Consider the following 12627-nt stretch of genomic DNA (forward strand, 5'->3'; position numbering starts at 1 on the left):
ATAAAACAACAATACCTACCTAGATACCTAACATTCACATTCCTTATGAATTTTCAGCCAGAACATTATCATTACCTGATATATTTTGTAAATAGATAAATAGATGATAGCACAAGATAGATAGAAAGAGAGCAACACGTACATAGCATTGTTTTGGCACTTTATAGATGTAATTAACAAATAGAATCTGCCCAGCAACCCATGAAGTGAGTACTGTAATTACCCTCTTTTTACAGATGAATCAAATGAAGGAAGCACAGCTCAAGGTCACCCAGGTAAAGTGTAGCCTACAGAGGTCAGAATAATTGTTGGCCATCGGAATTCAAACTACAGGATCTCAACCACTACTCTTTACAGGCTTTCATATCTATATCTGTATCTATATCTAATCTGTATCTATATCTATATCTATATCTATATCTATATCTATATCTGTATCTGTATCTATATCTATATCTAATCTGTATCTATATCTGTATCTATATCTATATCTATATCTATATCTATATCTATATCTATATCTGTATCTATATCTAATCTGTATCTATATCTATATCTATATCTATATCTATATCTATATCTATATCTATATCTATACACATGTTTTTCCCTGTCTCCCACTAGAATATAAACATCACTTGGGCAGGAGCTTTATTATGTTCACTGTCTTAACCCCAGCTCCTAGAACAAGGGTCTGAAATGTAGCAGACAATCAATAAAACTTTATTGACTAATGGGAACTCGTATCTCTTTCAAACAAAATAAAAATTGATGCTTATGAAAGAAAAAACTTCTACCAGCTTCCAGTCTAATAATAATAATAAATATTTTAGATTAGTTAGAAAAAAAACCTGGACATCTGCCGGCAGAGTTACAGAAAACTTTATGCAATAAAAGGAAAAATGAATTTTAAAAAAGCCGAACATTTTAAATTCTAAGTCATGTTTCCCAGAAACGATTCTGCCATGTTCATCATTATAGGGAGTATTAGCATTAAGGAAAGGGCAATCAGATTGGTAAATTCATAAATCATCTCTGTGCTTCTACCTTGAAAAAATTAAATAGAGATAAAGAAATAATAAAGCCTCAAACTGGGACCATGGCAATGGAAATCGAATGAAAGGAAACATTTGAGAAATAACTAAGGGTGATAAGAGCAGGAGCCTGGATTCGCTGAATTTGGCAACACAGACAGACTTCTAGTTTTCTACCTTGAGTGACCTGGTAGAGGGGAGTGCCACCAGTGCGTCAGGCTCAAGGAGGGCATGTTGATTTTATTTTAGCTGTGCAACATCCAAGTTTAGATACCAGGATGACTATTAGACATTAAGATCTAGAGTACAGGGAAAAGGTCACAACTCCCTGAATTGAGAGTCATCAGGACATGGAGATGATACTTAAGACCATGGGATCGCCCAGACAGTGAGTACTAGGTGCAGAGGGAAGCAGGCCAAGGACTAAACCTAGAGAAAACCAAGAGTTATGCCCAATACTGTTTATTTTGCATTGTATATGTTCAATACATACTCATGATTAAGGAAACGATAGTGCCAATGACCTGCCAAAATTTAGGGGGGGAAAAAATCTGAGATTCTGGCTTTTACTCAAACTAAGAAACAGGAGTTTTCTTGAGCAACAAAGACCTCTCTTTCCCTCCCTTCTTCAAGCCGGTTTTTGAGTGGCTGGCTACTTTTCCTGTATTTTACAAGCCCTCCAACGTCTACACAACTAATTTTTAAAAAGAAGTCTCTCCTCCATCTACAACCTATCAGTACAACAAGCAGTCACTGAGCACCCTGGATTTGTAATGACTTCTTGTTACGGCCAAGGATGAGGAGTAAAATGTGGGTATAAAATATTGTCCCTATCCTCAGAGGGTATAAAATAAATTTAGAAAGAAGACAAATTCACCAAGATTTAAGTAACAATTCCTAATAGCCCATGTGCTAGAGGACCAGCAGACACGAAGAGCTGCACGGGTTCAGAGGAAGAGAGGCATCCCCAGCTCAGGGGCAGTGGAGCTGAGCTGGACTAAGAGACCAGGAGTGGGGCAGAGAAAGTCAATCAGGTGCTTAGGTCTGAGCAAACTCCAGGAGATTCCAAAGGTTAAGGTTCCTACAGGAAACAGTACGCAAAGGAACAGACAGCAGAAGGGAGGAAAGGCAGAATGGGGGAAATCAAGGCTGTTGTCAAAGATCAAGTTCAATCTCACATACACACACACACACATACACACACACACACACACACACACACACTCACTCAGTGGAGCATCACCTTTTGTTTTTTCTCATTTTTGCTCTTCTTTGCATCTCCTTGCAGTGAAACTCAACGCCTAACACAAAGCTGCCTTTGCCTGTCTATGAATGTGAATCACACCTAGCTTTCTCTGTGAGTCAGAGTTTTCGGGAGAGAGGATTTTGGACTTGGAACATATCAGGGAGTAGTCAGCACTGGAAAGGGAGGGCAAAATTCAGTGAGTTCTAGATTGTTCTAGAAAGAAAATCTTAGAGATGCTTCATTTCTTGGGGATTCTCATTCCCAAGTTAGACAGGTCACTTTGGCCAGAAATGGAAAGGAGCGTTGATAAACTACTTAAAGTCAGATCCCACGGGAGAGGTGGCTCTAAGTAAGCTCCAAACCCTGGACCAAGTCCAAGTCATTTCCAGCCCTTTTTGCTATAATAAAACAGGAACCCAAGTGAGGATTCAGTGGGCCACAAAAAGAGCCCTGTACATGATACTGACCCATAACACCTTCACCTTTCACCAAAAGTCTTGGATCCCCCAGAGAACGGGTCGCCAGAGCAGCAAAGGAGGGACCGCACGCCAGCTCCACATCTTCACAACTGCAGGAAAGCTGCCCTCATTTTCCTGACATCACCTGAGCAGCCCCTCTCTACCACTGACTGCATTTTCTGGACTCACCTGAATGAAGATATATTCATCCTGAACAACCAGGGAACTGATGTCAATGGAGCGGGCAAAAGGCCCACTGCGAGTGGTCTCAGCACATTCCTGGATCCTGCAGGTGAGGTAGTGAGCATCTGAAATGGGAGAGTGACATTTAGACACGGGGAAATGGTGACAAAGCTCTCTCATCAGCACCCAAGGCTCATGGGAAATCAATGATGCGGTTTAAAACAACAAGATTCCACTCACGTTCACAAAAGTTGTAATAATTTAAAAATGGCAGTATCTAGATGTGGCAAGAGAGCAGGGAAAGAGTTAATCTTACATCCTACTGGCAAAAGAGTAAACTGGTGTAGCTTTTTAGAAGAACAAATTGGAAATATCTATCAGAATTTTAAATGCACATATCTTACACCAGCATTTCTAATGCAAGCGATGTCTTGTAGACAAATACTCATATATTTTCCCAAAGAGTCAAGGGCAAAGATGCTCACTGTGGCATTGTTCACGGCAGTGAAATATCAGAAACAGGCTAAATGTCCCTGAACATTTCAATAAACCAACGTGCACATATTACAGAGGGCTAGCTGCAATTAAAAGAATTAAGTGGATAGCGATACATTCACATGCCGATTTCTCTAAGGTCCCTGTTCCTTTTCAAATAACCTTTGACAAAGTCTTTGCCAATATGATAGCATGATATAATTCAAGTCCCAAAAACTTTGTCCTGTATAGGTTTGTGCCATAGTGCATAGAAAAAAGGTTTTTTTTTAAAGATTTTATGTATTTATTTGAGAGAGAGCAGGGGGAAGGGCAGAGGGAGAGGGAGAGAATCTCAAGCAGACTCCACACTGAGCACGGGGCCCAACTTGGGGCTCAATCCCACAACTCCAAGATCATGATTTAAGCTGAAATCAAGAGTCAGATGCTTAACCAAGTGAGCCATCCAGGTGCTCCTGTGCATAGAAAAAAGTTTTAAAGGAACCCATTAAAAATTAACTATGATGACTTGTGGAGGAAAAGAATGGGCTTGAGGAGGTAATGTTGAAGTGGGACCTTTTTTATATTACGTACACCTTTATTATTTTTACGATAAGAATCTATTCACCTATTACTTGTATAAAATCTTAAAACTTGTATGATTACTTGTCAAATCTTCTGAAGATCTCAGCAGGTGAACAGCCCCTCAACCAACCCAGGAACATGATGGCCAAAGCTGTAGCTGAATGGGAAAAATATTTGAGTATAAAATGCATTCTGATTCTGACCACAGGATCATCCATGAAAGACAATCTACTCAGTTATTTGCTCCTTAAGGAAAAAATACAGGTAAGTCTCTGTGAAGAAACCTGTATGTAGTACATTGGCTTTTGAAATGGTATTAATTGACCAGTATTTAAAAATAGTAAATGGCCAAAATGAAAAGTTAGGAATCATTTTAGTATTAAAAGCACAGAAGTCTTTGTTATCACCTAAAAACCACATTCATTACTATATGCACCACATGCCATTGTTCCTTGGAATGTACGCCCAGGTGTGCGAAGACGTCACGGGCTACGGGGGAGGCAGCTCGCGGGCAGCAGAGGGAAAGGCAAAAGGCTTAACTAAGCAAAAATTTGTAACAGTTGAGTTTAAACCACCATTACTTTAAATTATCCTGGTGTATCTTAAATTAACTAGTTTACCGGAGGCTTCACTGTGTCTTTCTCGCGCACACACAAGGTACTGGGGTTGCTCGGGTCCTAGGAGTACAGCAGTGAGCGGGACAGGAGCGCCTGCTGCCTTGGAGGGGCTCAGCTATTACACACGTTTACTTACACACATGATGCTAATTTAACAAAGAAACATATTTGCGTAAGCAATGAACTCATTATGTGCTATATTCCGACTTCCTGAGCATCCAGAGCTGAACACAGTCTATTTTTGTTGGTTTTCTTACTCGGAATGTGTCAAACATCCACTTCCTTCTCTCCGTCAGTGGTTGTATCGTCTGCCCACGAGCATAAGCCTCTTCACTTTTCTTCCCTCCACGTGCCATATAATCCAGTTGGTTCCTAGCCCAGACATTCTGCCCCTGAAGTGCTTCCAGAGTCTGTCCCCTTCTCTCCACAAGCCCTGCCGCTTGCCTGGGACGAGGCCTTCTCAGCCGTGTGGCCTGTGGCATCTCTCTCACGACTAGCCTGCACGTGCGTGACGGACTGGACGCTGGACAGGCCCGAGGCAAGGAGCCGAAGCCCTCTCTAAAACCTAAACCTGAGCTTATCTCTCCTGGCTTCCAATCCGTTCTGAGGGCCCTGGGACAAAGCCCAACCCAAATGTCTTCCTATAGGATGGAAGGCTTTTTACAAGAAGCCTAATAAAATCAAATGCCTAAGGGGCCAGACAATTCACGTGTAGGGGTAAAATGAGCTGGATGGATATGACAAATGGCAGCTGGAGCATGGCCTTGATGTCAGGGACACTGAGGAGCACTGGGGACTGCAGTAAAATGGCCAACACGTGACTCCTCTATGTCCATTCATCATTGACACACAGGAATAAGAAGGTCTGTGTTTTACAAATCTAACTGTCCTTATTTTTTAAATGTGAAGTTGCCTGATTTTTTTAAAAAAAATGGAGAGCAAGGGGCGCCTGGGTGGCTCAGTTGGTTAAGTGTCTGACTTTTGATTTAGGCTCAGGTCATGCTCTCAGGGTTTTGGGTCAAGCCCCACATCGAGCTCCATGCAGTCGGCTTCTCCCTCTCCCTCTGCTCCCTCCTGGGTCATGTGCACTTTCTCTCTCTGTGTCTCTCTAAAATAAATAAATAACATCTTTTAAAAAATGGACAGCTCTGAGAAACAAACTGAGGGCTTCAGAGGGGAGGAGGGTGGGGGAATGGGATAGGCTGGTGGTGGGTAGTAAGGAGGGCATGTATTGCATGGTGCTCTGGGTGTTATACACAACTAATGAATCATCGAACTTTACATCAAAAACCAGGGATGTACTGTATGGTGACTAACATAATATAATAAAAAATATTATTATAATAAAAAAAATAAAATAAATAAAAAAGAGTAAACTTAAAAAAAATGGACAGCTATTTTAAATTCAAAACAGGGTGCAGACTGAACACCATAAAGCCAAACAAAAATAGCCTACATCAAAACAAGCCCCAGGAGCCACTCATTCCCCACCTCTATTCTGTAACTGGGTTCCTACCTGTCTCTCCAGAGAAGAGACAGACCCTTTTCTCCCTCTTCCCTGACCCGTTAGCAAGACCAACTTGTTCGCCATTCTGTAAGTACACCCTGCCTGAGCCTTCCTCTTTGTCTCTGTTCACAGAGAAAGCCAGGAGTGGCCTGGCTTTCCACTTCTGGCTGAGAGGGTAACGGAAGGCAAGGAGCCCAGGCTGTGCTGGGCAGCTCATGGCTTACCCACCAGGAATACTCTTGGACCCACAAAGCCTTAGTAATTTTCTCCTAGAATAAGGCACTAAAACCCAGCAAAAAGCTGTGCTAAATACATACAAAGAAACCACTAGTGTTGACATGACAACCTGCTTCCTTCTTGCCAGCCAGTGTCTCAGAAAGCTCCTTACACTGCGAATCAAAGGTACACACAGGAGGACATCTGCTTGTCCCCCCACATAGGCTAATTTTCCCCTGTCTATTTACTATTCACTCTCACATTTGGACACTTTGAAAAAAAAAAAAAAAGAACCAAGTGTATTCAAGGCCACCCCAAACAAAATCAAAACCTACCTAAACCTTGGCCCATGGCAGGTGAGCTATTGTGCCAAACTCATCCTACTTCTTGGCTCTCCCCCTGCTTGCTATTGCCCAGCATGGAATGAAAGGTCCAATTTAACAGGAAGGCAGCTCTAAAATAAATTTTTCAAATCCACTTAAAATTCAGGGGACTTGCAGTCTTCAGCTGGACTTATACATTAGAAGTCTCAATGCTCTTATTTTTCAAAACAGAGAGACATGATAGTAAGTGCTATGGCACCCACTGCCTGGTGAAAACCCAGAATGCAGGGAATGGGGAGAGTAAATTATCAGGCAGGCCTGGTCACCAGATGGAAGTGACTGAGGGTGACAAGGGACTCTGGGTGTCAAAGGTGAGCAGGGGACAACAAGAGCCTCACATTTTGAAAGTTCTCAAAATTGGGCTTTGGACATTATCCTGAAATGAGGCCAGATACAGTTATGGAGATTCAAAGATGAAACTGAAAGATATTTGTCATTGAACTTGAATCCCAAACTAGGCTTCTAATACATGTGGCCTTTTTGTTTGCTTTTAATAATACCAGATGCCTGATAAAATGGCAGAGGGCCAGATCTCTTGAGTGCAGTGTTGTGTTTGAGAGGGAGACCTCTGATGCTAGAACGGGCTGAGTTCGGGTTCTGAACCTGAGCACCCTTAACTAAGTAGCATGGCTCTTCATCTGTGAGATGCCCGCAAGTCAGCATTTGCCTCTAAGGACTGTCATTGGGATTAAAGATCACGTATGAAAAATGCTCAGCACATTGTTGGATATATTTTAAAGATTAATAAATGTTATCCCTTTGTTGTTATGAAAAGAGAAGGAAATTTAACACTCAGCATCTCTCATACCTTCAAATAATAACAGGTAATGTCCTGTTTGACTGTGGAGAATCAAAAGCCCATATTACAGGTCCTACTAGTGAAGTCATATTCCAAAGTTACATCACTACTTAATTTCTTGAAGTGCTTTGGGTGTGCAGAAGACAAGAAAAAGACAAAAACAAAAACATGTCTGAGCTCGAATAACCAAGAAGGATTTAAAGCAGGAGGCAGTCTTTCTGTTTAGCCAAGGTGGAGAAGTATAGTACTGAGAAGGGAATTCCTGGAAAGAGAATAGAAACTTCACAAGGTCTTTTAGGTAGGCAAAGCTCATGGAAGACACAATATAGTCACATGTTAATGGATTAACTTTGATTAATCCGTATTCTTGCACTTATATTTTCTATCGTTTCCTCTGAAATGTTCTCAAATGAAAAACTAGAAAGACCAGATTGAATGAAGAACTGATTTGGATATCTCTGTAAGAAAATTAGAGAGTGATTTCCCCAGTGGTTGAGAGTCAATCATTACCCTGATGATTAATGTATTTCTAAATGTCAAATGTCTTCCCAGTGTATTTCGAAGAGCTGGTGTAGTCACTGCTCCACTTAGAAAAGTTAAAAGTCAAAGGCTTTGTTCCCTGCATGTGAATAGAGGGATCTACTCAGTAACGTTAGAAATATCTGGCCCTGTTGGAACTAGTTTGAGCACTGGAAGACCCTTTAGGGAAGGTGCAAACATCTCCCTAATGCATCCAGTCTTCATGCCTTCCCACATAGCAGATGTTGGTTGGGCCAAAAGGTCTCAGATAGCAAGAACGGGTGGTCTTAGACTGACTGATTTATTCCTTTTTGTATTGCGTCAGGGTGTACAGTGAAGCTGCAGGTGTCAGTTCTCTATGAAGTTCCAGGAAGTTCCGGGAAGCGAAGAGCATTCTCAGAAGAATCCCAGACCAGTGAGGGAAATGGGATATTCACAAGTGAACATTGTCTTGGGGTCTCCATTGGACAGAGGAAGATCTGAGAACTGGGGAATATGCACAGAGAGAATGAAGGAGATAATGTGGCATCCTTAGCCTTCTTTTCTTCCGAAGGAGCTACATTTTTGCCAGGAGTTCTATAAGGCCAAAGGAGGCAGCCTCTAACTTCACCCATCCAGCAAGGCAAGCTTCTCATCCAACTATATCTAGCATTTCTCTCTCTGTCAAACTTTTCCAAAAGGGTCACCTCCTTAGAAGCAGGAATAAAGTCTTAGTCATCTTTGTTTGTCTCCTAAGCTAACTTTATAAAGCCGCAGTAAATTCTAGTTAATTGAAGTGAATTATATTAAAAACCTAAACTTTTTTGTTATGTTGAAAAGTATTGTGACTTATGGTAATGGTTTGCCTTTGAGATTACTAAATATTCAAGCTACGCTAGCCATCTTGCCTCTTGCCACCTCAGAGAAAGAAACTTTCCACGATTCACTCAACTTCCATCCCTTTGGGTAATATACATGTTGTCAAAATTTGAAAACGTGCATTAAAATCGTGAACAAAAAGCAAATCAGCTCCTCAGGTCTTCTCTTAGAGAAATACCCAGGAGCTATTTCTTTTGAATAATAACATTAACTCTCTGATGCAAATAAGTACAAACAAACAGATTCCAGGAAACTTTGAAAAGTTATTTAGCTTCCATAAGCCTCCTTTTCCTTGATTGAGGAGTGGGGCTAATCGGTGTGCAGGATGTCTACACTGCTGCAAATACCTGTACTGCTCTCGAGACATGGTAGATACCAAAACCAAAATCAATGAATTGAAAAATGTAGTCCATTCCTGCCTATTTGTGCTTATGGATCTAGAGTTTTTGTGAAACTTCCAATTGCACAAAAGATAATTCTAGCATCTCCTGCTTTCTTAAGGCACAGAGGGACTCTGGCAATTATAGATATTTACAAATCACAGTGATCCTGAATATCTTAGGATTTCTGATACTGCATTCAGGACTCTTTCCACTCCAATTGCCAAATAAACTGACGCTGACTGAATATGATGACTAGATGGTGATGACAGGGACAATGATGATGAACAGATGATGATGGTGTTGATGACAGTGATGATGACAATGATGACCAATTGATGATCACAGTGATGATGACGATGATAACGATGACCAGATGACGATGAGGATGACAGTGACGATTACAATGATGATGACGATGATGACAATGATGATGATGACAGTGATGACAATGATGACGATAATGATGAAAGTGACGATGATAGTGATGATGACAATGATATGACAGATATGACAATGATGATGACAATGATGACAGAGGTGATGCCAATGGTGATGATAATGAGGATGACAATGATGATGACTAGATGATGATGACAGTGATGACAACGATGATGACAATGATGACAGAGGTGATGCCAATGGTGATAATGAGGATGACAATGATGATGACTAGATGATGACAGTGATGACAATGATGATGATAATGATGACAGTGACAATAATGATGACAGATGATGATGATGACAGTGACACTGACTGTGATGATGAAAATGATGATGACAATGATGCTGACAATGAGGACAGCAATGATGATGATGAAGAAAACAAGAAGTAACATTTTTGAATGCTCACTCTGTCTTCCAGTGTTACAGGAGCTACATGTATTAACTGATTTAATCCTGGTAACAATCCAATAAGGAGTAAGAATTATTATCATCCCCATAGATGAGAAAAGTGAGGCAAAACAATTAAGTGATTTGCCTGAGTTCCACAGCTTCTAGGAAATGACAGAGCTGGGATTGATACACAGGCATACTGATACCAGAACCAATGATCCCAAACATTATTTGAACCATGGAAGAAAAACCAGTCTGAGGCACCTGGGTGGCTCAGCCAGTTAAGCATCTGCCTTTGTCTCAAGTCATGGTCCCAGAGTCCTGGGATCGAGTCTTGCATTGGGCTCCTTGCTCAGCAGGGAGCATGCTTCTTCCTCTGACTGCTGCTCCCTGCTTGTGCTTGCTTGCTCCCTCTATTTCTCTCTCTCTCACACAAATAATTTAAAAAAGAAAGAAAGAAGAAAGAAAGCAAGAAAGCAAGAAAGCAAGAAAGCAAGAAAGCAAGAAAGCAAGCAAGCAAGCAAGCAAGCAAGAAAGAAAGAAAGAAAGAAAGAAAGAAAGAAAAATCAGTCTGAGAATTAGACCGGAATCTGTGTTCTGCTTCAGTCGTCATCCCTGGTTATCTGTGTGACCTTGGGGAGGTTGTTACACATTTTAGTGCATTTTTGAAAGCAACGTAACGTTTTTTATTTCAACTTAAAAAAAAAAAAACCAACCCTGAGCCCTTTTATCAAAGACAGTCCTATATTCTCCATATAGGAAGTATATTTTAGTGTACCAGCTCTAGTTGAATAGAAGTCAAGAGTTCTGCAATCCCACTGACTTAACCCCACACCTCATCCCCATCTTGGCCTCTGAGTTCTTAGAACACTGCTAGAGCTTAGAGTCACATAGTTTAAAATTACTGAACTAGTCAATAATCCAAGGCTCTTTAAGAGCCAATATTCTGTGTGTCTAGAACCTGAAGTTTAGGCTGCAGAGTTAATAGTTTTGCCTTGTGTGCCAAGCCCATTTGATTACTTACGACTCCCTGGAGTCTGTTAAGAAATACCAGGTTTTATCTTGGCTCAGTGAGAAAGTGCAGTGATTGATTAATGACAAGTGATGACGGCACCAGGACAAGAAAGAGTGGCATATGTGTTACAAGTTTTGATTCTAGAAATTTCCAGGGTGCCTAGATGTCAAAAACTTTCTCCCTATATCCAGGTTCACTTATTATAGTGTCCCTATGATATGTCCAAATGATTCATGCTTGAGAATTTCTAATGAAGAGAAACTCATTACTTCACACAGTAGCCCTTGTCATTCTGGGGTACTCATTTTTTTTTAAGATTTTACTTACTTATTAATTAATTATTTATTTATAGAGCACAAGCAGGGGGAGGGCCAAAGGTAGACAGAATCTCTAGCTGACTCCACACTGAGGGCAGACCTGACATGGCGCTTGATCTCACAACCCTGAGATCATGACCTGAGCCTAAATCAAGAGTTGGACACTTAACCAACTAAGCCACCCAGGCACCCCTTGGGGCACTCTTAATTTTTGCTCTTCTGTTCACTGAACTGAGTTCTGCCTCACTGTAAATTTTACTTTACAATAACACCTTTGTTAGCCCATTGATGAAAAAAAACTAATGTCTAATAAAAATACTTGTATTTGTTAGGATTTTTTTTCAAATATACAAAGCACTGGAAGACAAAGGATCACAGAAAGCTTAAGAGGGCTTCATAGGGGAGGGTGGGTGGGGGAATGGGATAGACCGGTGATGGGTAGTAAGGAGGGCACGTATTGCATGGTGCACTGGGTGTTATACGCAACTAATGAATCATGGAACTTTACATCAGAAACCAGGGATGTACTGTATGGTGACTAACATAATACAATAAAAAAACATTAAAAAACAAAAGAAAGTTCCAAGGTCAAATAGCTTCTAAATGACCAGTTAATTCTCCAGCTCAACTCTTACGGCACGAAGGGGATGCTCTTTCTAGTGACACCCAATTGTCTTTTGGATGGAGGACGCAGGGTGTGTGTATGTATGGGACATTCTGAGAAAAAGGATTTCCAGAAGACAATGGGAGAAAAAGTCATTTGAATCCCGAATTGCATGGCAGAACCAGGTTTCATTTCACATTGCTGTTAACCAAACTGGCTGGCGTTGGCTTGTTAAGCCCTGCCAGGGCAAGAGAGAATTCAATGGTTTCAGCTTAATCTGGAAGTCTGACTCCCCCAAAAAAGGGCCAGGACTGGGCTGGAGTGGAGATTCCTACATCAAAACAAGAATAAGGACTAGTTTACATTGGGTTTTCTCTGGCATGTGGGAGCCAGGCTGAGAAAGAGGATGGTCAATGTCACACACAGTACAGGACAGCCTTCCTCTGTCCTGTCGCACCTGCAGTCCCTCCAGTCTAGAGCAGGGCTGTCCAACGCACATGCAACGTGAGTCGCAAATAACCTTTACTACAAAGTCAATAGAAAGGTGAAATTAATTGTAACAGTTTATTTAACCCCAAATAGCCAAAATATTATGA

At 41.1% G+C, this 12627-nt stretch overlaps 1 protein-coding gene across 1 annotated transcript in view; it reads right to left on the reverse strand.

The window, feature by feature from the left end:
• The window catches only part of SORCS3 (sortilin related VPS10 domain containing receptor 3), a 568094-nt gene that overhangs the window by 137215 nt on the left and 418252 nt on the right, over positions 1–12627 (reverse strand). The window contains exon 7 of the mRNA XM_057308491.1: positions 2928–3046. Coding sequence (XP_057164474.1) covers positions 2928–3046 — 119 coding nt within the window. The remainder of the gene's footprint in view (positions 1–2927; positions 3047–12627) is intronic.

Source organism: Ursus arctos, unplaced genomic scaffold, assembly GCF_023065955.2.
Source record: "Ursus arctos isolate Adak ecotype North America unplaced genomic scaffold, UrsArc2.0 scaffold_7, whole genome shotgun sequence".
NCBI lineage: Eukaryota > Metazoa > Chordata > Mammalia > Carnivora > Ursidae > Ursus > Ursus arctos.